Raw genomic sequence first — 23,027 nt, 5'->3', positions numbered from 1 at the left:
GGTAATAGCTGCTGTTCTAATCAGTTCTCAGACTGTGGTAATCAGCCACCTGCAACATGGCAGACACTGATGCTATCCTAAACAAGACCAATGTGGCCTCTGCCTCGTGGGCTTCCAGTTTCCAAGACTCCACAGTGACAGCCTAAACTGAACCTACTGGTGACAACATGGTCTAGAGAGACCTCTGTTTAGAGCCACAGCTGCCCTACTGGAAGCTGCATGGTTTTAGGCAAGTGAAATAACTTCTTCCATTCTGAGTCTTAATCTACAAAGCGGGGATGATACAATTTACAGCAATTAGACTACTTGAATCAGCACAGCTCGTACAAGTGATGCTTTTAATTTTCCTTGACTGGTGTAGAATCAACCTGGACCACAGAACTCCAGTTTATGACCCCAGCACTCTCTGGCAAGGCTGTTTGTGGATGGGGAGGGCCATTGAGGTCCTTTTTGGCACTTTTGTTTGCTGTGCATCCACTGATCCATAACTCTGCCTTCTGATGGACACATTATCTCTTTAGAAGAACTGTTGACATCTTCAGGCAAGTGGTACCCCTGCCTAAGTGTCCATCAGTCATGATTGCCCAGTCACAAGCATCAAAACCAGACTCTGCTTAATTTTTTAGAAACGAAAATTTGGCCGGGCACAGTGGCTCACACCTGTAATCCCAACACTTTGAGAGGCCTAGGCGGGTGGATCACCTGAGGTCAGGAGTTCGAGAACAGCCTGGCCAACATGGCGAAACCCCATCTCTACTAAAAATACAAAAATTATCTGGGCATGGTGGCACATGCCTGTAATCCCAGCTACTCAGGAGGCTGAGGCAGGAGAATTTCTTGAACCTGGGAGGCGGAGGTTGCAGTGAGCCAAGATCATGCATTGCACTCCAGCCTGGGTGACAGAGCAAGACTCCATCTCAAAATACAATACAAAATACAATACAATACAATACAATACAATACAATACAATACAATACAATACAATACAATACAGGAGAATTTATTGACTGGGTATAGTGGAGCTCTCAGAAAGGAGAGAGGGCTAGAGAACCAGGCTCTGGAAAGACAGAGTGAGGTTGCTCCCAAACCTTCAGCAGCAGCAACTCCCAGACAGTCTTTTGGAGGTGTCCTTCCAGGGAAACTGAGCTCCAAAATATCTCAGCCCTTTTGCCTCTCTGATCAGGACTCCAGTCCCAGGAAGAGGATTTGGTTGGTCTGGCTTGGTTCATATGGCCAAGGATGATGTACCACCTGGCTAACAGTCCCCCCAGTGAGGGTCCCTCCAATGGAAGAAGAGGTGGTTCTGCAAAATGAATTTGGCAGTTACCTAAAGGAGAAGAAATGGATGAAGTGAGTAAACTCTCCTTCTTTGGAAGTTGGGCCTGAGAATCATCTCCTTAGAAACCATAGATGGAATGTCCTTAGTGGGTGAAAGATTGGGGCCACCAACTCTGAGAATCTCGGATCATTTATATTTTGTCACCATTTAAATTTGTACAAGCCCAATCACATGGATGGTCTTCCCTGCAACAACTGGTCAGCTTAAAAAGCTGGACCATTCTAAATGACAGGTGGCTGTCTTAGTCCGTTTGGGATGCTAAAACAGAGCACCACAGACCAAGTGGCTTATAAGCAACAGAAAGTTATTTATCACAGTTCTGGGGGCTGGGAAGTCCAAGATCAAGGTGACAGGAGATTCAGTGTCTGGTGAGGGCCTGCTTCCAGTTCCTAGGCAGCTGTCCTCTGTCTGTGTCCTCACATGGAGGCTGAGGGATCTCTCTGGAGCCTCATAACCTAATTACGTCCCAAAGCCCCCACCTCTCAATACTATTACGTGGGGGGCTGGGATTTCAATATATGAATTTTGTGGGTATACAAACATTGTTGTGGTGGCCTTGTTCTAATTTTTAGAAATCTTTATCTAAAATGTTAATAATAAGGTAGGGATAAAGTGAAATTTTAGAACAAACAGAAGAATTATAGTCATTTTCCTATCTACAAATGTCACACGTGAGAGTCATTACTGCTGCCCACCAATGTTGCTAGTTTGCTTTGTTCTTGTCATGAAGTTAAGGACATCCATGTGACTTGCTGTGATCAATGAAATGAGTAGAAATAATATATCATTTCCAGGCAGTTTTAAGAGCCAGTGTGTCCTGTGCCACCCTTTCTTTCCCTGTATTATAAAACCCAGCAATGTTCTGATGCTGCTGCTTCATCAGTCTGGTCCTGACTGAGGATGATATGGAAGAGTTTCCAGATGACCAGAAATGAATGTGTAGTGTGGACAAGAAATAAATCTTATGTAAAGCCCCTGAGATTTGGGGGATAGTTGTTGCAGCATAAGCTAGGCTATGCTGACTGATATACCAGCATTCATACCCTTGCACCACTGGGACTCACTGTTAGGTACAGAAGATAAACCTTGCTGAAGATCTATGGCTTTCTTTCTTTCTTTCTCTTTCTTTCTTCCTTTCTCTTTCTTTCATTCTTTCTTCTTTCGTTCTTTGTCTCTTTGTCTTTCTTTTTCTTTTTCTTTCTATCATCTATCTACCTATCTACCTATATCATCTATTTATCATCTATCAATCATCTATCTATCATCTCTATGTAATTGGTGACTGCAAATGGGCAGAAAAGTCATAAAATCTTGAGACTATGTATAGCACAAAACAACTGCATGTGTTAAAGGATTTTGCATTGAGAGCAATCTGAGTGCTTCTAAAAACCCAGTTGTATAATTACCCTTCTGTAATATAACCCACAAAACTCCAAACATACCCCAAAGCCTCTTCATCTAATCAACCTGAAGAGGGTGTCCTTTATCAGATGGAGTCCCTGTCTTTGTGTCAGAAATAACCCTGTATCAGTCAGCTTCCCTGCAGGAGACAAGTAATGTACACTCATTACTACATTCGAAAAGGGTTTATAAAAATGACTCCCTATAAAGGTTTCCCTTGGGGGTTAGACAAGCAGGGTGTCATTACCACCCCTAAGCCTGAAGTGGCAAGTGGAAGGAGGAACTTCCAGGGCTCCCACTGGGGAGGGGAGTGTTCACCTACTGGGAGCCATGACCTTCAGTCTTGGGTGTCAGATGTAGTCCTCAGACACATGTCCAGATAGAGGAGGGTGGCGATGGGAGCTGAGGGGCAAATGGAAGATGTCTACCACATCTGGATGGTTTTGGCAGCAGACATCTTCACAATTAGGTTGTAAGATTTTCAGCTTGTTTTGGTGTAAGAAAGGGAACAAATTTGAAAGCCATCTTTAGCTTTGCTCATGACTTTCTGGGTCCATTAGTGAACCCTGTTCTGGAGTACTTGGGTACTAACCAGAGAGTGGAAGGCTGTAGAGAAGGGCCCCCTTTTAGTACTCTCTCCCAAGCTCTTGTGATATTGGAGAAAACTACCACTAAAAGGACGCATCTGGTCTGAATTAGCAATACAAACCCAAGACACATCAATAAATCCACATTCTTTAATGAAACCATCCTTTCTAGGTAGAGACATATGTTAGGTCCTCTCCACTTTCTCTTTGAAACTGACATCATTTCAAGAAATGTAAAATTACACAAAATAAAAAATACCCATATGTTTACATATAATACTTAAAACAGTTTTCCTTTTTACAAAGAAAACTTTTAGGCATTTGGGATTACTGTTCAGAAGTTCGGTCTACAAAAGAAACTCTAAAAACATCTGCTAAAGCCAAGGGAACATTCGTTCACAAATGGAACGCTAACAATACCACTCTGAAAGCTATCAAAGGGACCCAATCAGTAGAAAATCTCAATGTGAATTTGCTAGTTAGCAGGATTTTACAAATTATTTAAATCAGCTGAGCAATTCGTGAGTGACATGAAACTTTACAGCAGGGGTGTCCCATCGTTTGGCTTCCCTGGGCCACACTGGAAGAAGAATTATCTTGGGCCACACATAAAATACACTAATGATAGCTGATGAGAAAAAAAAAATCACAAAAAGAATCTTAGAATGTTTTTTAAAAAGTTTACGAATTTGTGTCGGGCCATATTCAAAGCCGTCCTGGGCCAAGGGTTGGACAAGCTTGCTTTAGAGAGAAATTGTAAAATAGAAATAGAGAAGAAACTGCACCTTACAGGTAAATACCGCTAAATATTTACCTTAGAGGAAAATAGAGGGAATAGTGGATCAATGAACAGCCTCTCTTTCTCAGTTTGAAGAAATTCCACTGGCTAAAGTTAATTCCAGATTTTTTCCTGCCCTGCAATCCAGGCTTAGCTTTTGCTAGACCAGGTTACACCAGAACGGAGCCAGGCTAAAAACCCAGACCCCAAATCCTTCATTAGCCTGTTGTCCTAGACAATTCTCTGAACTAAAACTATTCTTGCAACTCATTGTCATCCCCAAAGTTTGGTACCCAATTAAAGCACAAAGCAGGCTGCAGCGATATCTTCTACCTCCGTTGTTTGCTTCTGGGGATGCTTGCAGGCAGATCACTGAGCAATGGGAAGCACCAAGGCAGAGGCCTGGGTCTTTCTGCTGAATGGACTCTCTCTAGTGAAGCCAGCCTCTAGTTTCTTTGCAAGAACTTGTGTCAGGCCCAAGTCCCCACAAGTGTGGGCTTCCAGAGGAACGGCCCAGCTAGCCCCAGCTGAATCAGAGCTTCTCTTTTCTGCAGATACGTCACACAGAAGGCCTAAATAAAGGTTTTTCATAGGAGTCCCATTGTTGCAAATTGGCCATATGGTGACAATTGTTGAAGCTGTGTGTTTTTGAAAATGTTCATACTAAAGAGATAAAAAGAAGTATCATTGTTTCACTGTCCGGCTGAGCAGCACCAACTCTGTTTCTGACTCCATCCCACTTTTCTATGAAATTTGTTAATTTTGCTTAGACTTCTAAAGGTTAAAACTGCAGAATTTTTATTTCCTTGGAGAAAGAACCATAACACCCATTTTAGGTATCCCATTTCCAGTTTCAACTCTCATAGACAAGATGAGACCAAATAAAACCTCAGAAAGTACAAAAATCAGATAAATGGAATCTACCCTAACAGGCAGGTGGGATTGGAGCCATGAAGTCAGCTGCTCCATTTGCCGTATCAAAGCGCACGCTGGGCAGGGTCTGCCATATGCACAGTATGAGCGTGTAGGCTGAGCCTCAGTCCAGGGCCGAGAAAGGCCAAAACAGAGCTTGGTGAATGGAGAGGCAGGAAATGGAGAGCCAGTCCTGCAGGGCCCACAGTAAAGCGAGGACCAGGGGTTGGCATTTTCCACACTGCATTGATTAAGGCTTTGACAGCTGATCTTTTACATACATACATATATACAGACATATATTATTAATAATACTTTAATTTTTTTCTGTTTTAAGGAAAAAATATTCCCATGCATTTCTCTGACCTTTCTTTGTATCATTCTAGTTTTTGCTCCCAGCAATCACTTTAATGAGACACAGTCCTCTGGTGCCATATTCTGATCTGTAAAAAATATAACCTTTCACCTTTTACAGATATTTTGTCTAAAATGATGCTGATTCATCCCAAAGGAATTCTGGAGCATGGGAGCTATCTTGGCTCTAACCAAAAACACTCATGTGTTGCCCTGCGTCCAACACCAACCAAACAGGACTTACAGTTATGTAAACATTATTTAAAAATTATTCCAACATAAATACTCTTTTAAAGCTAACATACCACAGCTTTTAGCTCATAATGCCCATAGATGCCTTAATGAAATGCCATTCAAAACTACCTCACTGTTTAAATTATACCTTGAGGTGCTAAAATTATGTAAACATCATCTTCTACACTTCTCTAGAACAAGTGCCAAGTGTTATGAATTCTGATTGCAAGTTGGGGATTGAATACTAGTCAATCGGAGCAAAGTTACCAACGCACTCTTTAACCTGATTGGCTACAGGAAGCTAGTCGCTGATTGACTTGTTCCACAAGGCGATGATTCTTACAGACCTTATAATTAACCAGTCTTCAACAGTGTTCACCCCATAAGGGACCTGAATTGGTCCCTTATGTCTTTGCACATTTTGCAAATGCAGTTTGAATTGGATGTCAAGGAGTCCAGGTGTGCCACGGCAAGTGCATCCAAAGCTAAAAGAAGAAATGTTCTTCGAAGCCCTTGGAATTCCAAGCACAGGTGGAGTCTTCTCAAAGTCAATGAATGAAAAAATATCAGGACGAGCCACAATATTGTCTTCTCAGCAGACAGGACTCTCGCCAGCAAATGTTCTGCTGTATTCATAATGGATGCCTTAGCCCCCACTGCAATTAGGCAAGGGGGGAAACCAAAGGGACAAGGAGAGCGAATGACTCTGAGAAATGGCTTTGTGGTCTCCTAACTTCATGACAATGATTCTTATACTCGAAACTCCCTCTGTGCTCACTGCTCACTGTGATGCCTTTTTTAGTCCTGACATCCATCCATATTTTCAGGTTTCTTGGTTGACATGTCCCTGGCAGAGAGAAAGAAAATGATTCCAGCCAAAGCTGTGAGCCACACATTAGTCTCGGCTAAGCTTTCATCCCTTATGCCCAACATAGACAGAAGACAGCCTGGCACCTTTGCAAACAAGTCCAGATCAGAGGAACGGCCAACCCCAAGGCTGGCCTTTTGCCACATAGGAGCAAGGGACAAGGAGAATAGGTATGAACAAGCATAGCTTGAATGGTCAGTGACTTCAATCCAAATCTTTAAGATTTCAACAGTTCATGAGTGATAACATTGCAGACAGAAGCAAAAGAACATTTTCTCTCCACCTTGTTGGCCAAACTTACATGACTTTCATTCAAATATATACCTCTAAGGCTGGATTCTGAGTTTTTGTTTGAGAAAAATACTGTACACTGTTTTAGGGCAGATTTTCAAGGTGCTGTTGTTGTAAAAAACAAAACAAAACAACATTCTCAGTTTCTGTCTTTCAAGAACATCAGCACTATTTCTTCATGTGCAGGGCATCCTGGAACTTGGTGCTGGTGTATCGGGCATGAAAGCCTTTCTTGTTGATGGTGTCATCTGTGTGGAATCGAATCATCAGGGAATCGCCTGCAGAGTAGATTTCTTCTAATGGCTGAGGAAAGAAGAAAGGGAAATGAGAAGGACTTTCGCTGTGATTGGAGTTGAAAATGAGGAGGATGGGACAGGATCTTATGCAAGGACACAGGATGTGTCCCTGGTACCAGAGACTCTGAAGGGCATCCAAACAAGCTCCTTTTCAAAAGAAAACATTGCAAATTCTGCTCCAGGGAGCTTTGCAGGCCCTGCTCTTCCAAAGATGATCCTAGGTGCATAGCTCATATAGAATCTATTAAGTACGCAGGTGGGTCAGGTGCTGCACTAGACAATTCCAGATCTTATGTGAACTTTACAGCAACCTTATAAGGCAGGTACTATCCCCATTTTTCACTTCAGGAAACTGAGACTCAAGTTCTCGCAGGTAGGCGGGACCCAAGCTTAGGTCCTTCTGACAGTAAAGGATGCACCATGAATCACCGAGCTCCAGGGTCATCATTGTGATGTGTCTCCCAGGAGACCTGAAACAAAGACCATGGTTCAGGCCTCTGCCCCGTCCAAGGACAAAAAAATGGGATGGAGCCACCACATTGGTCAGAAAGGTTTTGCCAGGTGGTCTGTGAATGGGAGCCACATTCCAAGGCTGTTGCCTGCGAGGTTCTAGCGGAGCCAAAGTGGGCTCCCCCACAGTTAACTGCTCAGGAACCTCCGAGGGGTTCCTTTCCACAGACCCCACAGTTTGAAAGATTTTATCAAAGGCAGTGTATTGGTTAAGTGCCACTTTGTCATTCTTCCTTTTTTAGAGGGTGAAAGAAGATGAAGGGAATTATTCAAAGAAATATAAATGCCAATTTGAGTTTCTGTTTAGCACAAGGAGCACTGGTGACTCAAAAATGATGTGATATAAGTCCAGCCAATAGCAAAGAAGCTTGAGCGACCAGGCCTGGAGGCAGCAGAAAGGAGGGGGCTGGTGCCCAGTATGGGCAGTGTGCAGTGCGGTGCAGCCAGGGGAGTGACCGGGACACTGTACTGGCCAGTGCACAAACTCCCGCCAAGCCCCAACTATATGCCAAGCCCTATGTCGGGTGCTGGAGAAACAGCAAACACAATAGGCCCACTAAAAAAGTCAATAATGAGAACATTGATAATGACCTTGAGCACAACTGTTGTGTGTATAGTAAGTGACTTGTAATTTTCATAGTCATTTGGTTTTGCTTGAGGAGAGAAATGTGAATATAAGAAATATATAAAAGCATAATTAAATATTTTTAAAGCCTGAAGGCCAAATAAAAATGGAGGAGAGCGGCTGTGCATGGTGGCTCACGCCTGTAGTCCCAGCACTTTGGGAGGCTGAGGCAGGTGGATCAGGAGCTTGAGGTCAGGAGTTCAAGACCAGCCTGACCAACATGGTGAAACCCTGTCTCTACTGAAAATACAAAAATTAGGTGGGCGTGGTGGCACATGCCTGTAATCCCAGCTACTTGGGAGGCTGAGGCAGGAGAATTGCTTGAACTCAGGAGGCAGAGGTTGCAGTGAGCTGAGATCCAGCCTGGACAACACAGCAAGACTCTGTCTCGGAAAAAAAAAAAAAAAAAGAGGGGAGAGGGAAAGCCCTTGCAAAAATAGGGGAAAGTCCCAAAAGGAAAAGTGCTCTTCCATGGCTGGCCTCAGTAAGGGGCCTTCAAGGACTGGTCCCTGGCTGCCTCCGAACCTCCTCCCTGACAGTTCTCCCGCTTCCCACTCCACTTCTGCAGAACGTGCCTCTTCGCCATTGCTCCTAAGTGGAGGAGGTGGCCAGGACTGAAACCTGGGTGTGTCTGACTCCACAACTCATGCTGTGAATCATCACACTGCCCCGGCCCCAGCGTCTCCGGGACTCACCCCAGAGCCACAGAAGCGGCCGAGCCTGGGCGCTGAGCTGTCGTAGCCGTCGTAGGCTTCCAGGTAGTCGTAGCCGCAGTCGGCCTCCTCCTCAACCTCAAAGGTCCGGAATGTCAGCTCCACGCCGTAGCCGTCCTCTGCCACGATCACCCAGTCACAGTGGGCCTGGCTCGGGTAGTTGTTGTCCCCAAACTGGGCATGGGAATAGAGCTCTTTGGTCTGCACTTCAGCCTTCAGCCTGCCCCCGCACTCTGGAGCAGAGACAAAGGAGATGTTCCCTCAGCACAAGACACCCTCGTGCCTCCCGCCTGCGTCTGCTCAGTTTTCTCTACAGAGCCTGGTGCGTGCCTGACAGGAGAGGCCAGGTAGTCTCGTCACCCCATTTGATGGAGGAGTACACAGAGGCCCCTGGCTCCCAGGTCAGGGCTCCCTCGGGGGTGCAAAGTGGCCCTCACAAGCCAAGGTCTCCTGTTCCCAGCTTGAGAATACGTGAGCATGCCATTGAAAAGAGTTGGCTGCTTTTTGCTTTTTCCGGTTATGGAGACATGGAGCCAATGGATGGTTCTCCTGACTGGTCGCTGGGATGTGGGTGGATCTATTTGCCCTGGAAGTGTTGGATGCATCTAAGAAGGGCTCACACTCGCCCCACCGACTGACTGTAATTTGTCATTTCTGCCAATAGAGGGCGATAAAAGCACATAGGAACCGCGGGTAAGCTCTCAACCCTGGAAACTTCTTCAGACCCTAATTAACTGGTTTTTGCATTTGAGGGCATTGACTATCAGCCAACTTTGAGGTCCTGTGGGTGTCACAGGTGAGCTGCACCTCAGGCTCTGGGCTTGTATTCTGTAGCCTTTGTTTCTGGGTTTTTTTAATTATACAAGGACAGTAACTCTGGTTGGCCCTGGTCCTATATATAGTACCACTTAAGCCCACATAAAATAAAATGGATATTGGCCAGGCGCAGTGGCTCACGCCTGTAATCCCGACATTTTGGGAGGCCGAGACGGGTGGATCACTTGAGGTCAGGAGTTTGCGACCAGCCTGGCCAACATGGTGAAACCCCGTCTCTACTGAAAATACAAAATTAGCCAGGTGGAGTGGTGGGCGCCTGTAATCCTAGCTACTCAGGAGGCTGAGGCAGGAGAATCTCTTGAACCTGGGAGGTGGAGGTTGCAGTGAACTGAGATTGTGCCACTGCACTCCAGCCTGGGCCACAGAGCAAAACTCCATCTCAAAAAAAAAAAAAAAGGTAAATAAATAAATAAATAAAATAGATTGATAAGACTGGTCTAGATTAGCAAGCACCAGAAATTCTTGCACGGCCCCTCCCCCAAGTGCTCCATGCCCCGAGGGGCCCAGGCAAATGCTGTTGTAGATTCTGGGCCGCCCGGCTGCTAACACTCCTAGGCCCTGCTGGAGCTCCACGCCCTGCCTGGCCCCAGTCCTGTCTGACTGACCATTCTGAGTCCTGTGTTAGCTCTGGCTTAGAATGTCTTACAGGTCTAACCTGTCTTTGGGAAATTTCAAATTCCTGAGAGCTGGGTGGTCATGAAATGAGCACAGAGCAGGGCGGGACACCTCCCCTCCATCCCGTCGGACGCCCCCACTCTCCCCACCTGCCTGGGCCCCGTGAGGCAGACCCCTGGCCTACATCAATGACCCCCGTGCCTTCTGCTGCAGGTTCAGCCATGGGGAGCCCCAGCAGATCAGAGGGAGCGAGGAGAGAGAGGCCAGGGTATTTAGTCCCCTGATTGCCACAGCTTTTCTTCCACTTAGGTCACAGTTGCAGCCAGAGGGTCTCTGCATGCAGCCCTTTCTGTCTCCAGCTTCCGGGAACTGCTCCCCCATCTCATCCTCTGGGTCTGGAGTTGCAGTTCCTAGCTCTGGTGGCTTCGCTGTCCTACGGTGTCCCATACTCTCCCACCCCTTTGTAACCTGTCTCTTTATTAACTTCTCCTCAAATAATGACTCTGAATGTGCCCCCATTTCCTGCCGGGGCCCTGAAGCACCTATGTTCTTCCTGGTCTCTATCTGCAGGGACAAGAGGGCTTTTAAACTTCCCTGGGGGAAGCTAGAACTAGAAGCTAGAACTCCTCAGGGAGTTTGACAGGGTTCAACAAACCATGCAGTGTTTTCTGCTGTGCAAGGGGAGGCTGAACTGCCTCAGGATGCTGGTTGCCATTTTGTTTGACCTGGTTTATATTTTCTGGTACTGAAAAAAAAAACTGGAGTTAGGGGCTGTTAAAAGGATCACAGGGTCCCATGATCGTGAGCTCAGACTCAGCATTACAGAAGCAGAGTGGGCTTTGGGTGGTCACCAGTTCTGACAAAGGACACAATTGTACATCAGGATCAAAGGGTCAGATTTGCTTCCGTGGGCACTAGTCCCAGGTGGTAACATTTTAATGGCTAAAGAGCAGAGCCGGATTTCTTCTTGACATTCTTCTACTTAACGAAGTAGATAATATAAGTTATAAGCGCATACATTTCCTACCAAAGGACCTAATAGTGCTATTTACATTTTGAGTGGAAGAAAAAATCACGGGGAACAGAAACATTTTTCACTTTCCAGAAGTGGTCCTTACAGGAATAAAAGGGCTGTTTTCACCACTCAGTTACCCAACTTCTGGACTTCATAGACCAGCAAAATACCCGGGCCGGAGTGCAGTGGCGTGATCAGAGCTCACCGAAGCTTTGAACTCCTGGGCCCCAGTGATTCTTCTGCTTCAGCCTCCCGGGTAGCTGGGACTACCACACCTCGCTATGTTTTCTAGTTTTATTTTGTAGAGATGGCGGGGAGGGGGTGTGTGACCATCTTGCCCTGGCAGGTCTTGAACTCCTGGGCTCAAGCAATCCTCCCCACTCAGCCTCCCAAAGTTCTGGGATTACAGGTGTGAGCCACCGTGCCCAGCCAAAGTATATTTTTAAAAGAGAGGAAGAAAGGAAGGAAAGAAGGAGGCAGGAAAAAATGGGGCACTAACAAAGGGTTGTCCATTTCAAATTGTGTCAATTAAGGATATTGAAAGAAGATGGCCCTTTTCCCTATGGTTGCTGATGCTTCATTTTATTTTTTTATTTTTTTAGAGACAAAGTCTCACTCTATCGTCCAGGTTGGAGTGCAATGACACGATCTTGGCTCACCGCAATCTCTGCCTCCAGGTTCAAGCAATTCTCCTGCCTCAGCCTCCTGAGTAGCTGGAATTACAGGCACCAACCACCATACCCAGCTAATTTTGTACTTTTAGTATAGACGGGGTTTCACCGTGTTGCCCAGGCTGGTCTCGAACTCCTGACCTCAGATGATCCGCCTGCCTCGGCCTCCCAAAGTGCTGGGATTACAGGCATGAGCCACCGTGCCCAGCTTGATGCTTCATTTTAATAGGACATTTTATCACGCACCTTCCTCCCCTCGCCCTCCCCCAGTCAGAATAAATGGCAGTCCTTGTCCTGCCTTCACCATCTCTCTGTCTCCTGTCCAAGTGCTCATCAACTGGAAGCCAGTGTCCCACCCCAGGTACCTGTGCTGTGCACTGCCTGGAAGCCTGTCCTCTGCACTGAGGCATCCGAATAAAACCTGAGAAACATACTGCTGCCGGAAGCCACCGTGGGGTCTGGTTTCTTGCTGCCGCAGAAACGGCCCAGGATGGGGGCCAGGCTGTCGGGCCCGTCGTACATTTCCAGGTGGTCATAGGCACATTCCTGGTGCTGCTCGATCTCAAACTCATTAAAGGTCTGGGGACAGAAGAGCAGAAAGTAAGGCAAGGGCCTGACGTTCAGCGGGGTGGGGGCCTCCTTTCCAGTTCTGGGAGAGGAAGGGGCGAGGCAGTGCAGGGAGACGTCCAGCTGGCTGTGTAGGGGGTGTGTGGCCATGATGATGCCTGGGGACATCTGTGGAGAGGGTCTCAACCTCCGCCTTGCTTTTGGTCCAGCAAGTGGCCCTATGTAGTTACTTGAGATATTGCTACAATGACCACACTGCAGATGAGAGAGCAGGGGTTCAGAGATTAAATACTTGACATTTTGACAGCCATTAAGCGACAGAACCAGGCTTTACACAGCCCAAATCTGTCTTCCTTCCATCCCATCACACAGCTTCTCTCTCACTTACGGCTAAGAGCCAGCAACGGCTGAGTGCCCACTCTGTCGGCAGCTGTTTTAACTGCTTTACAAGTATTGCCTCATTTAATCTTTACACTCTTGTGATGTGTCTAATCCCCGCTTTACAGGTGAGGAAAATGAGGCTCATCGCTGTCAGATGACTTGCCCAAGGTCACATACTGAGAGTTGGGCCATGATCTGGTGCTCTGGCATCAGAGACCCTGCTGTTGACCTGTGCACTCCGCTGCACAATCCTTCAGTACAAATGACTAGTGAGGTTGTATGAGGTGCATGCTGCTCCGGGCAGCACCCTCATGGTGGCTGACACTCACTGAGTGTTTATTCCATGCCAAGCATTTATGGGCATTTTCTCACTTACTTCTGGTGATGCTGTGAAGGAAGAGCTATTGTTATTTCCAACATGCAGCAGGGGAAAATGAGTCTTAGAGAAGCTGGCTGGCCTGCCCAAGCTCACACGGCTGAAGACAGATGAAGCTGAACTTGACCCTAGCCAGCCTTCTCCAGCCCCCACTGCTATCAATCACCAGGTTATGCTGCCTCACTTCTCCCTGATCCCCCTAAGCACGGTCCCCTAATGCTGGCCAGGGGAGCCCCACCATTCCAGGCATTTCAGCCCTGAATGCAGGTGCTGGGTAGATGGCCGACTGATGGCAGCCCCAGCGTCAAGGGAGATGGGATAAGGTGAGCGGGGACGGTGTTAGATGAAGACTTGGACCAAATGACAGAGCAGGGAGACAGGACATTAGTTGGCCGGTGGGGAGGGGGGGATTCAATTCAAAAGAGCGGTACTGGCCTGGCAGCGCTGAGATGGAGGTTGGGAGGGGGAAACGGGACCAGCATGGCAATGCAGGCTTTCAGAAGAATGACTCCCACACACTAACGCACTTGGGCAAAGCTCTCCCGCCTGTGAGATAGGGAGCGCTGGGGCCAAAGTGGTGGGTAGAGACACGGGACAGGGGAGCAGTGGCACCAGGACGGCCATGCAGTGGAAGGGAGCCTTAGGCTCAGCAGGCAGGGAGCTCCCAGGAGGTCCATGGGCGCCCTGTCGCCATCCCCATGCAGTGAACACCACCAGCTTCCTTGAGAAGTATTCAACTCACATTTTATGGTAGCGAAAAGAGCGCAATCAGTATATCCACCATCCGTTTCCCATATGAGCCTCGGGCAAACGCTTCCCGTTGTGCGTTTGCGTGCTCCCAACGCCAGAGGGAGCCTCCCCCGAGGTCCTCGGGGCTCTATGTTGCCATTGCGAACATTTCCCAGCAGATGGCGGTCTTGGAGAAGCAATGCCTGTCCCTAAGGCACTCTCCAGTTCATCCTCACCCAGATTCAAGGCTGACCCGGGACAGCCGCTCTTAGCAGAGCAGCAGTTTCCCCACGGGCAGCCCAGCATGTGAACTGCCCGCTGGGAGCACCCTGTGGTCAGAGGCCCTGTCTTCACCCCTCGACACCCTGGGGGCCCATTCGCCTCTTCTGCTCCTCACTCACGGCTCTCACCAATAAACATGCTGCAAGTCCCTGCGCCATAGTCCATTGATCATGGACTTCTCCCTCTCTGTTCTCTTCCATTCTCCCTGAGTTATCGTCCACAGTTCATAGGGTCAATCCTACTTACCTCTACAGTCAGAAAAACCCATTTAAAAAATGTCCGTCTGCCTGAAGTACAATACATTCTCCAGCTGGCAAAAGGGTTTCTTTATTTTCCAAAGTGTGGGAGTCCCTGGGGGTTGAGAAATGAGACTCCTAGGAGATTCAACTCTCCTTTGAAATAACTGTGCAAACCACACATCATATACGTGAAAAAGACTTTAAATAAAGGCTTGGGGAAAAAATTTTAATTCAAGAGGGAATTTGCATAAAGAACTTAGTCTCCTATTACTAATGGGGAAAAAAAAGTAAGTTGTAGAAAAATTACGAATGGGATTTTATTAGAGGAATTTGAGTAACAAAAACATATATATTTCCCTGTGCACTGACAGTCATGATTGTGCACAGAAAATTTCTGGAAGGATCCATGTGTTTAGAGTGGTCATTTCTAGAGTGGAAATGGGAGCTCTGGGGTCTTTTGATTTCTATTTCCTACCTCCTGTACTGATTCATCTTGTTTTTGATTGTGAGACTGTATTGTCTTGTAAAAAATTAAAACTAGAAACAAGTGAATCTCAAACAGCACTGCAGATGTGGGTGGTGGATGCCGCCTCCTGCTGGTCCCACTGTGCCCAGGTGTGACCTATAGAGCTTTTGTGCGTTGTCTCTTTTAATCTGCACAACAGCCCGATGAAGTAGGCTTCATTAGTACCCATGTTTTCCAGATAATGAAACTAAGGCCTGGAAATGTTGAGTAACCTCCAAGTTACAGAGCTGGGAAGTGGAAGAGCAGACACTCAAACGCACATCTGCCTGATACTCAAGTCCACATTCTCAGTAAACTACAAAAATGACTCACGAGTTTCACTCTGTGGCCTGCAGTCGAAGAGATGTTCCAAGTGCACTCCCTCCGACTGGGGTATTTGTCAGGCCAGTTGGGGCTCGTCAGGGTCCCCTCTGCACTGCTGATCTTGTGTGCACAGCCAGCTGGGGATGGCAGGGGGACACATACAGAGAGAGAAGTCATTCACTGTGGGCAGCACAAGAGGGATTCTAGGGGGGTCTCCTCCCCTCTCTCCTAATTGTCTCAGGGTCTTTATCAAATGTGGGGGTGGGGTATCCTGAATCAGGTGTCTCCTGGCTCAGGGATGTGCTGGTTTACTTGCACTGGCTTTTCTGCCTTCCTGGCTGTGGCTCGGGGGCCAGGCTATCTTTCTATTCCTATCCACATCGCAATTATCCTTGCAAATATGTTAAAAGCACTGGCAGTGGGGTCAGGTGGGCCTTGGCCCATGTCCTGGTTCTACCACCTACAATCTGTGGGACTTGAGGCTCTTATGTAAGCTTCAGTGTCCTTATTTGTAAAAGGGTGCCACTCTAGTCAGGGTGATATGTGATCGAATGAGATAATGCATGGGAAAGGCTTAGGGCATGCCAGCCCATGGTAAGTGCTCAGGGCATCTTGGCTAACAGAGGTCTCCTTCATCATCCATCCATAAGCTTCTTTTAGTTTTTCAAAGTGGCTTTATTTGGAGTCTACCAAGTTTGTCCTGGTTACAGTGCTATTTCCCAAGAGTGGTCCCACAACTTGTTCAATGCCTGGCATCTTGGCCAATAGCTGGCATTTCTCTTCTTCTGTGTTGGGCACTGTGGTCAGCATTTTCCATGCATCCTCTCTTTTAGTCCTCCTCACTTCCCAAATAAGAAAATAGGTTTGGAGAGGGTCAGTGCCTTGCTGATAGGGGGCAGAGCTGGGGCTCGAACCTGGCCTGCCTGGCTTTGAGGCCAGTGCTACCACTGCTTAGAAAGCACAGTGGACTGTATCACAGACACGGAGGCTCCACACTGAAGAAGCTGGAGAGACAGGTGAGGAGGGCCGGGAGGAGGACGGGGAGGAAGCAGCTTCGAGGACATTCCAAAGAGATTTGCCTCTGCTCAGTGCTACATCTGCTCTGCAGCCACACAGGGAACAGGTGCTCAAAGGGGCAGTGGCTCGGCTCCTGGGACATTTGCTCGGCTCCTGAGATGTTTGCTCTGACACCCCCTGCCCTTGGGGTCAACTCACATGAACGCTGCCACTATTCAGGGGTGGGACCTTGGGAGAGTTGACATGACTCCTGTCCTCTCCCACGCTGCAGGAGGCAAGCCTGGTCCTGGCTCTGGCCCATCTCACAGGGGCTTGACTGTTCCTTCCCAGCTTGGTTCTTCCAGCAGCCTCCCACCCAGCCTCTCCGCCACCTGTGACCATGCCCTAGGGCTGGGCTTGGAGTGTGGCCACCTCCTCCTGAAGATGTGCCAGCGCCTCCTTTAACATTCTAGGCAGATCCTGACCAGACTCTGCGGCACCCAGCCAAATCTCCTAACTCCAGACTGTTTATTCCAGAGATCAGGGCGTGTGTCTTCCACATCTTCCTCCACCCTTGACTTCCTTTGCAGGGTTCCATGGCTGGAGCCAAGGCCTGGAAGCCTGTGTGTTTGTCATAAATGTTCAAACTCCCTTCACTGGGCAGGGTAAGAACAGAAGGAAGGCTTTTTCCAGAATGACTGGACAGTAAAAGCCACCTGGCCCTGAAGAATTCCCCACAGTGAATGGAGAAAGGAGCAAAGCTTTCCCCAAATCCTATTTTCCAATGGGACCTGCATATGGTAATTAATATATGACAAAGACATAAATGGCTGATCTTTACTGACATTTGAGGACATAGTATGTGTCAGAGAGTCTGAAATACTTTCTAGGCATTCTTTTAATCCTCACGAAAACTTTAAGAAGGAGGTATGTTTAGACCCTTTTAACCAAAGAAAAAACTGAGGCTCAGAGAGGTTAAATAGCTTGCCCAAGGTCACACAGCTAGGGAACGGCAGAGCCAGGATTTAGACCTAGGTAGTTGGATTCCAGAGCCTGCAGGCTTAATCACTTACAAAAATAACAGCCTAGAGCGCCTGAGGCCCCCAGGTGCCTCCTGAAGGAGCGAGATGCCCTGGGGAAAACTCTCCCACAAGGACGCAGTTGCTGGGCCTCAGCTCAGAAGGTGGAAGAGCTCCTCGCCGCACCCCCTTACTCGTGCACATGCACACAGGGGCATGGGGTGCGGCGAAGGGCAGCCTGCCCCCCAACCACTGGAGGTCCAGCCTCACCCTCTTTGCAGTCATGCCCGTTATCGTGGAGCCGGTAGCCGTTTCTGCACCTGCACAGGTAGCTCCCGAAGGTGTTGACGCACTCATGCTGACACCCGCCGTTGTCCTTGGCACACTCGTCCTTATCTGGGGAGATCAATGAACTCTTCTAAGAGGAACCGCCAACTTGCGAAAGTCCCTCAGGGCTCAGAATCCCACTTAAAAGCGGTCTCCTCTGGGAAGCCTCTCTGATTGCTCCCCTTCCCCCTCTGATTGTTCCCTCACTGGGGGAGTGAAGCAGGAAGCACCTTCACCTCAGGTTTCGTGGGTATGTACTTGTTTAATTTCCAAGCACTTGGCCCTGGTATGTGTTGAATTCTCCAAATACTTTATGTATGTTCTCTGCCCCTGCTCCCTGCTCAAAACAAGGAGCTCCCTAAAGGACAGGCTAGTATTAATCACAACAGTAACAATAATAACAGTAATTCCCACTTACTGAGTGTTTGCTATGGAACAGGCACAGCCCCAAGCATTCTATGCATTATCTAAGTTAATTCTCATCCAACCTTAGGAGGGAGCTGTCTATCTGCCAGTCTCTACAAGTAAGGAAACTGGCCAGGCATAGTGGCTCATGCCTGTAATCCCAGCACTTTGGGAGGCCGAGGCGGGTGGATCACCTGAGGTCGGGAGTTTGAGACCAGCCTGGCCAACATGGAGAAACCCTGTCTCTACTAAAAATACAAAAATTAGCTGGGCGTGGTGGCGCATGCCTGTAATCCCAGCTACTCAGGAGGCTGAGGCAGGAGAATTGCTTGAACCGGGGAGGCAGAGGTTGCGGTGAGCGGAGATCGCGCCCGTGCACTCCAGCCTGGGCAGCAAGAGCGAAACTCCATCTCAAAAACAAAACAAAACAAAACAAAACAAAACAAAACAAAAACAAGTAAGGAAACTGACACTGAGAATGGCTAATGTGATCAAGGTCACTCAGTGAGCAAGCATCCTCTGTGGCCTGGGCTCAAGTGCCGCGACTCCACTCCGCCCTCTGCACGTGGAGCAGCTGAGTGTTGGGGACACACAGCAGAGGGCCAGCCCTACCGCACCACTTCCAGCCCTTGTGGCCATGGGCAGTTCCTGCCCTCTGTGCCTCAGTTGCCTCGCTTGTAAAATGGAGACAATAATGGTATCCTCATTTCACAGGTTGTTGGGAGGGGTAAATTAATTAGAGCAGCATCCAGCCCACGGTGTTAGCTGTGTAATTATTATGTGAGAACTCAAGTGCTGGCCCTTGTTAAACTTGTGGTCCTTGTATGCAGCCCTATCCTAAGCCAACTTGTTCCTGCATTTACTGAAGATCAGCCTCCCTCCCCTGCTTCCCTGCCGTCACCAGAATGACTTTAGGGGTCAGCCCTGTCTTTCTCCCCTCTCTACATCCTCTTGTTGACCACGGTTAATGTCTCCTTGAACACTGTATTTCACCTGCTTATGTTATCTGGACAACTAAGAGCCCTTTAAGACCCTTTGCTTTGGGAGGCCGAGGCAGGCGGATCACGAGATCAGGAGATTGAGACCATCCTAGCTAACACAGTGAAACCTTGTCTCTACTAAAAATACAAAAAGTAATAATAATTAGCCGGGCGTGGTGACGGGCGCCTGTAGTCCCAGCTACTCGGGAGGCTGAGGCAGGAGAATGGCGTGAACCCAGGAGGCGGAGCTTGCAGTGAGCGGAGATTGCACCACTGCACTCCAGCCTGGGCAACAGAGTTAGACTCTATCTCAAAAAAAAAAAAAAGAAAAAGAAAAAAATGCAGAAGAGAGGCCAGGTGCGGTGGCTCACGTCTGTAATCCCAGCACTTTGGGAGGCCGAGGTGGGTGGATCACCTGAGGTCCAGAGTTCGAGACCAGCCTGACCAACATAAAGATACCCCGTCTCTACTAAAAATACAAAATTAGCTGGGCATGGTGGCACATGCTTGTAATCCCAGCTACTCAGGAGGCTGAGGCAGGAGAATCACTTGAAGCCAGGAGGCGGTGGTTGCAGTGAGCAGAGATTGCACCATTGCACTCCAGCCTGGACAACAAGAGTGACACTCTGTCTCAAAAAAAAAAAAGAATGCAAAAGAGATGAAGCCACCCAACACCCAGCACTGACCCACCTCTCTCCCTTCCTTCCTCTGAGTCCTTCTGCAGATGATTCACAGGTCCTCACCCCTGCCCTGACCCTCTCCCCTGTGCTCTGGTTTCCTATTGCAAATGTGGAGCTGCCCTGCCTGTGAGGCTCTGCTACATCCTCCTCTGAGGTGGCTCCTGCCCACCCTGCTGGCCTGGTCCTCCAGCCACCTGGCCCTCCCAGCTTCACACTGCCTGGTGTGGCTTGGTCAGATGACAAGTTTAGGCTTCCCCCGCTCAGGAACCTGCAAACAGTCCCCCTCCCTGTTTCATCAGGTCTCTACCCTTTAGCCCAGCGTTTAAGGTCCCTCATGACCTGGCTTTCTCCAGCTTGGCCCATCTCATGCCGTTGGCTTCCCAGCATGGATCAGGGCTCCATGCAGGCCCATCTCATCTCTGTCTCTGTGCTCTGTTGAGACCTTAACCTGTGCTCACACTGCCTCCCCTACTGGGGACCCTGATTACTTTCTCTCTAATCATCCTATCTCCACCTCCATGTCTTCCATCCCTTAAAACCTGGCTTAGACCACCCCAAATCCTGCAAAAAGTCTTCACCCACTGCTCCAGGCAACCATGGGCTTCTCTTCTTCAAAGACGGGGTTTCTGCATGTTGGTCAGGCTGGTCTCGAACTCCAGACCTCAGGTGATCCACCTACCTCGGCTTCCCAAAGTCCTGGGATTACAGACGTGAGCCACCGCGCCTGGCCTCTCTTTTGCATTCTATTTTTTTTAGCCCTTGTTGCACCAGCCAACCCCACAGTGCTCCAGGCTGGGACTTAGCAAGGTGTGTATCCCTGGCCTCCCTAGCTGGCATGTAAGCTTGTCCGGGGTTGGGGTCACTTTCCTGGCAACAGCTCTGAGCCTAGTAGTGTACTGTGCCCACAGCAGACACTCAAAACAAAAAAAAAAACATGACTTGCTCAATGAGAGACTGCCAAAAAAAAACCCCATGAAGATGGAACTCTGGGTATCTATAAAATCAACAAATAATTGGGTCGTTTCTATGCGAAGCATTAAGACTATAAAGATAACCAAAGTACAGTTCCTGCTTGTAAACAGCTCACACTCTAATATGACGTGACACGCAGACCTGCTACACAATTTGCAAGGCTCAGCGCAAGATTTGAACTTTGTTCAAACACTATTATGAATTTTTTTTTCTTTTTTTTTTTTTTGAGATGGCATCTTGCTCTGTCACCCAGGCTGGAGTGCAGTGGTGCAATCTCGGCTCACTGCAACCTCCACCTCCCTGGTTCAAGCGATTCTCCTGCCTTAGCCTCCTGAGTAGCTGGGACTACAGGCACGCGCCATCGCGCCCAGCTTATTTTTTGCATTTTTAGTAGAGATGGGGTTTCACCATGTTGGGCAGGATGGTCTCAATCTCTTGACCTCATGATCCACCCGCCTCGGCCTCCCAAAGTGCTGGAATTACAGGCGTGAGCCACCATGCCCGGCCATGAATTTCAAGATGATGACAACAGAACCTTAAACTAGTGTGGGGCTTCTGAGAACAGGCTCTGTGCTATTGCACAGGCCACAGGCCCATGGAGCTGGCCCTAGTGATAAGAGCCCTAATAGAAGGGAAGGAGACAGTGCTATGGGAATACTGGTGAAAGAATAATCAATGTGCTAAGAGGGTGCTATGGTTTGAATGGGTCCCCCAAAGTTCATGTGTTATAAACTTAATCCCCAATGCAACAGTGTTGAGAGATGAGGCCCTTAAATGTGATTAGGTCATGAGAGCTCATTATTGCAGGAGTGGGGTCCTGATAAAGGATGAGTTTGACCCCCTTGCCGCTCTTTCTCACCCATGTGGTGCCTTTCACCTTGTTATGACACAGCAAGAAGGCATTTGCCAGATGTTCCCCCTTGATTTTGGACTTCCCAGCCTCCAGACTCATGAGCCAAATACATTTCTGTTCACTATAAATTACCTAGTCTGTGGTACTCTGTGATAGCAGCACAAAATGGACTAAGATAGAGGAATAAGAGGAAGCCAGAGAATGTTACAGATAGTGACACTGTGGTCTTCAGGTTGAAGTAGGAGTTTCCTAAGTAGGGAAGGAAGAAAGATATTCCAGGGAGAGGGAATGCCACAGGCAGGGGGCATGAAGACAGAATGGGATGGGGGTTTAGGAGTAGAAGGTGATGGCGTGGGTGAACAGTGGGGGGATTATTTGTGATCAGAGCACGGGGCACCTGCAGAGGGAATGTGGCTGGCAGGACAGGTGAGCCAAGGCAGTGTCCAGCACCAGATGCCATGCTAAGGAGAACGGGCTTTTTCTACAGCTGCTGTACTGGCCCTGAGGGTTCATGGCCTTCAGTTTGAGAAGTAGGGTCCAATGTACTGCTGTAGTGGGTTTAGTAGTGTCTTCCCAAAATTCCTGTTCATATGTGATATGGTTTGGCTGTGTCCCTACCGAAATCTCATCTTGAATTATAGCTCCCATAATTCCCACGTGTTATGGGAGGAACGCGGTAGGAGAGAATTCAATCATGGAGGCAGTTTCCCCCATACTGTTCTTGTGGTGGTGAATAAGTCTCACAAGATCTGATTATTTTATAGGGGGTTTCCCCCTTCACTTGGCTCTCGTTCTCTATTGTCTGCAGCCAAGTAAGATATGCCTTTGCCTTCTGCCATGATTGTGACGCTTCCCCAGCCATGTGAAACTGTGAGTCCATTAAACATCTTTTTCTTTTCTTTTTTTGCCCCAAGATGGAGTCTTGCTCTGTTACCCAGGCTGGAGTGCCATGGAGCGATCTTGGCTCACTGCAACCTCCACCTCCTGTGTTCAAGTGATTCTCCTGCCTCAGCCTCGCCAGTAGCTGGGATTACAGGCACACATCACCATGCCCAGCTAATTTTTTTTTTTTTTTTGTATTTTTAGTAGAGATGGGGTTTCACCATGTTGGCCAGGCTGGTCTAGAACTCCTGACCTAGTGATCTGCCCGCCTCGGCCTCCCAAAGTGCTGGGATTACAGGCGTGAGCCACCACGCCCGGCCTAAACCTCTTTTTCTTTATCAATTACTCAGTCTCAGGTATGTTGTGAAAACAGACTAATACAATGTGGAACCTTAGAATGTGATCTTACTTGGAAATAGGGTCCTGCAGAAGTATTAGTTAAGAATCTTGAGATGAAATCATC

General features: G+C 48.1%; 1 protein-coding gene across 1 annotated transcript in view; it reads right to left on the bottom strand.

Annotated features, from left to right (window-relative positions):
* Positions 1-5,348: 5,348 nt before the first annotated feature.
* Positions 5,349-23,027, bottom strand: part of TLL2 (tolloid like 2) — a 148,121-nt gene continuing 130,442 nt past the window's right edge. Inside the window, exons 17-21 of the mRNA XM_003255270.4 lie at positions 17,736-17,861; positions 15,460-15,587; positions 12,413-12,626; positions 8,892-9,142; positions 5,349-7,068 (exon numbers count right to left, since the gene is read on the bottom strand). Of these exons, the coding sequence (XP_003255318.2) occupies positions 6,934-7,068; positions 8,892-9,142; positions 12,413-12,626; positions 15,460-15,587; positions 17,736-17,861 (854 nt within the window). The 3' untranslated portion in view covers positions 5,349-6,933. The remainder of the gene's footprint in view (positions 7,069-8,891; positions 9,143-12,412; positions 12,627-15,459; positions 15,588-17,735; positions 17,862-23,027) is intronic.

The sequence above is a fragment of the Nomascus leucogenys genome, chromosome 3 (genome assembly GCF_006542625.1).
Source record: "Nomascus leucogenys isolate Asia chromosome 3, Asia_NLE_v1, whole genome shotgun sequence".
In the NCBI taxonomy this organism is placed as follows: domain Eukaryota; kingdom Metazoa; phylum Chordata; class Mammalia; order Primates; family Hylobatidae; genus Nomascus; species Nomascus leucogenys.
Note: the sequence above shows the minus strand (reverse complement) of the source record. Positions and strands in the feature narration are given on the sequence as shown.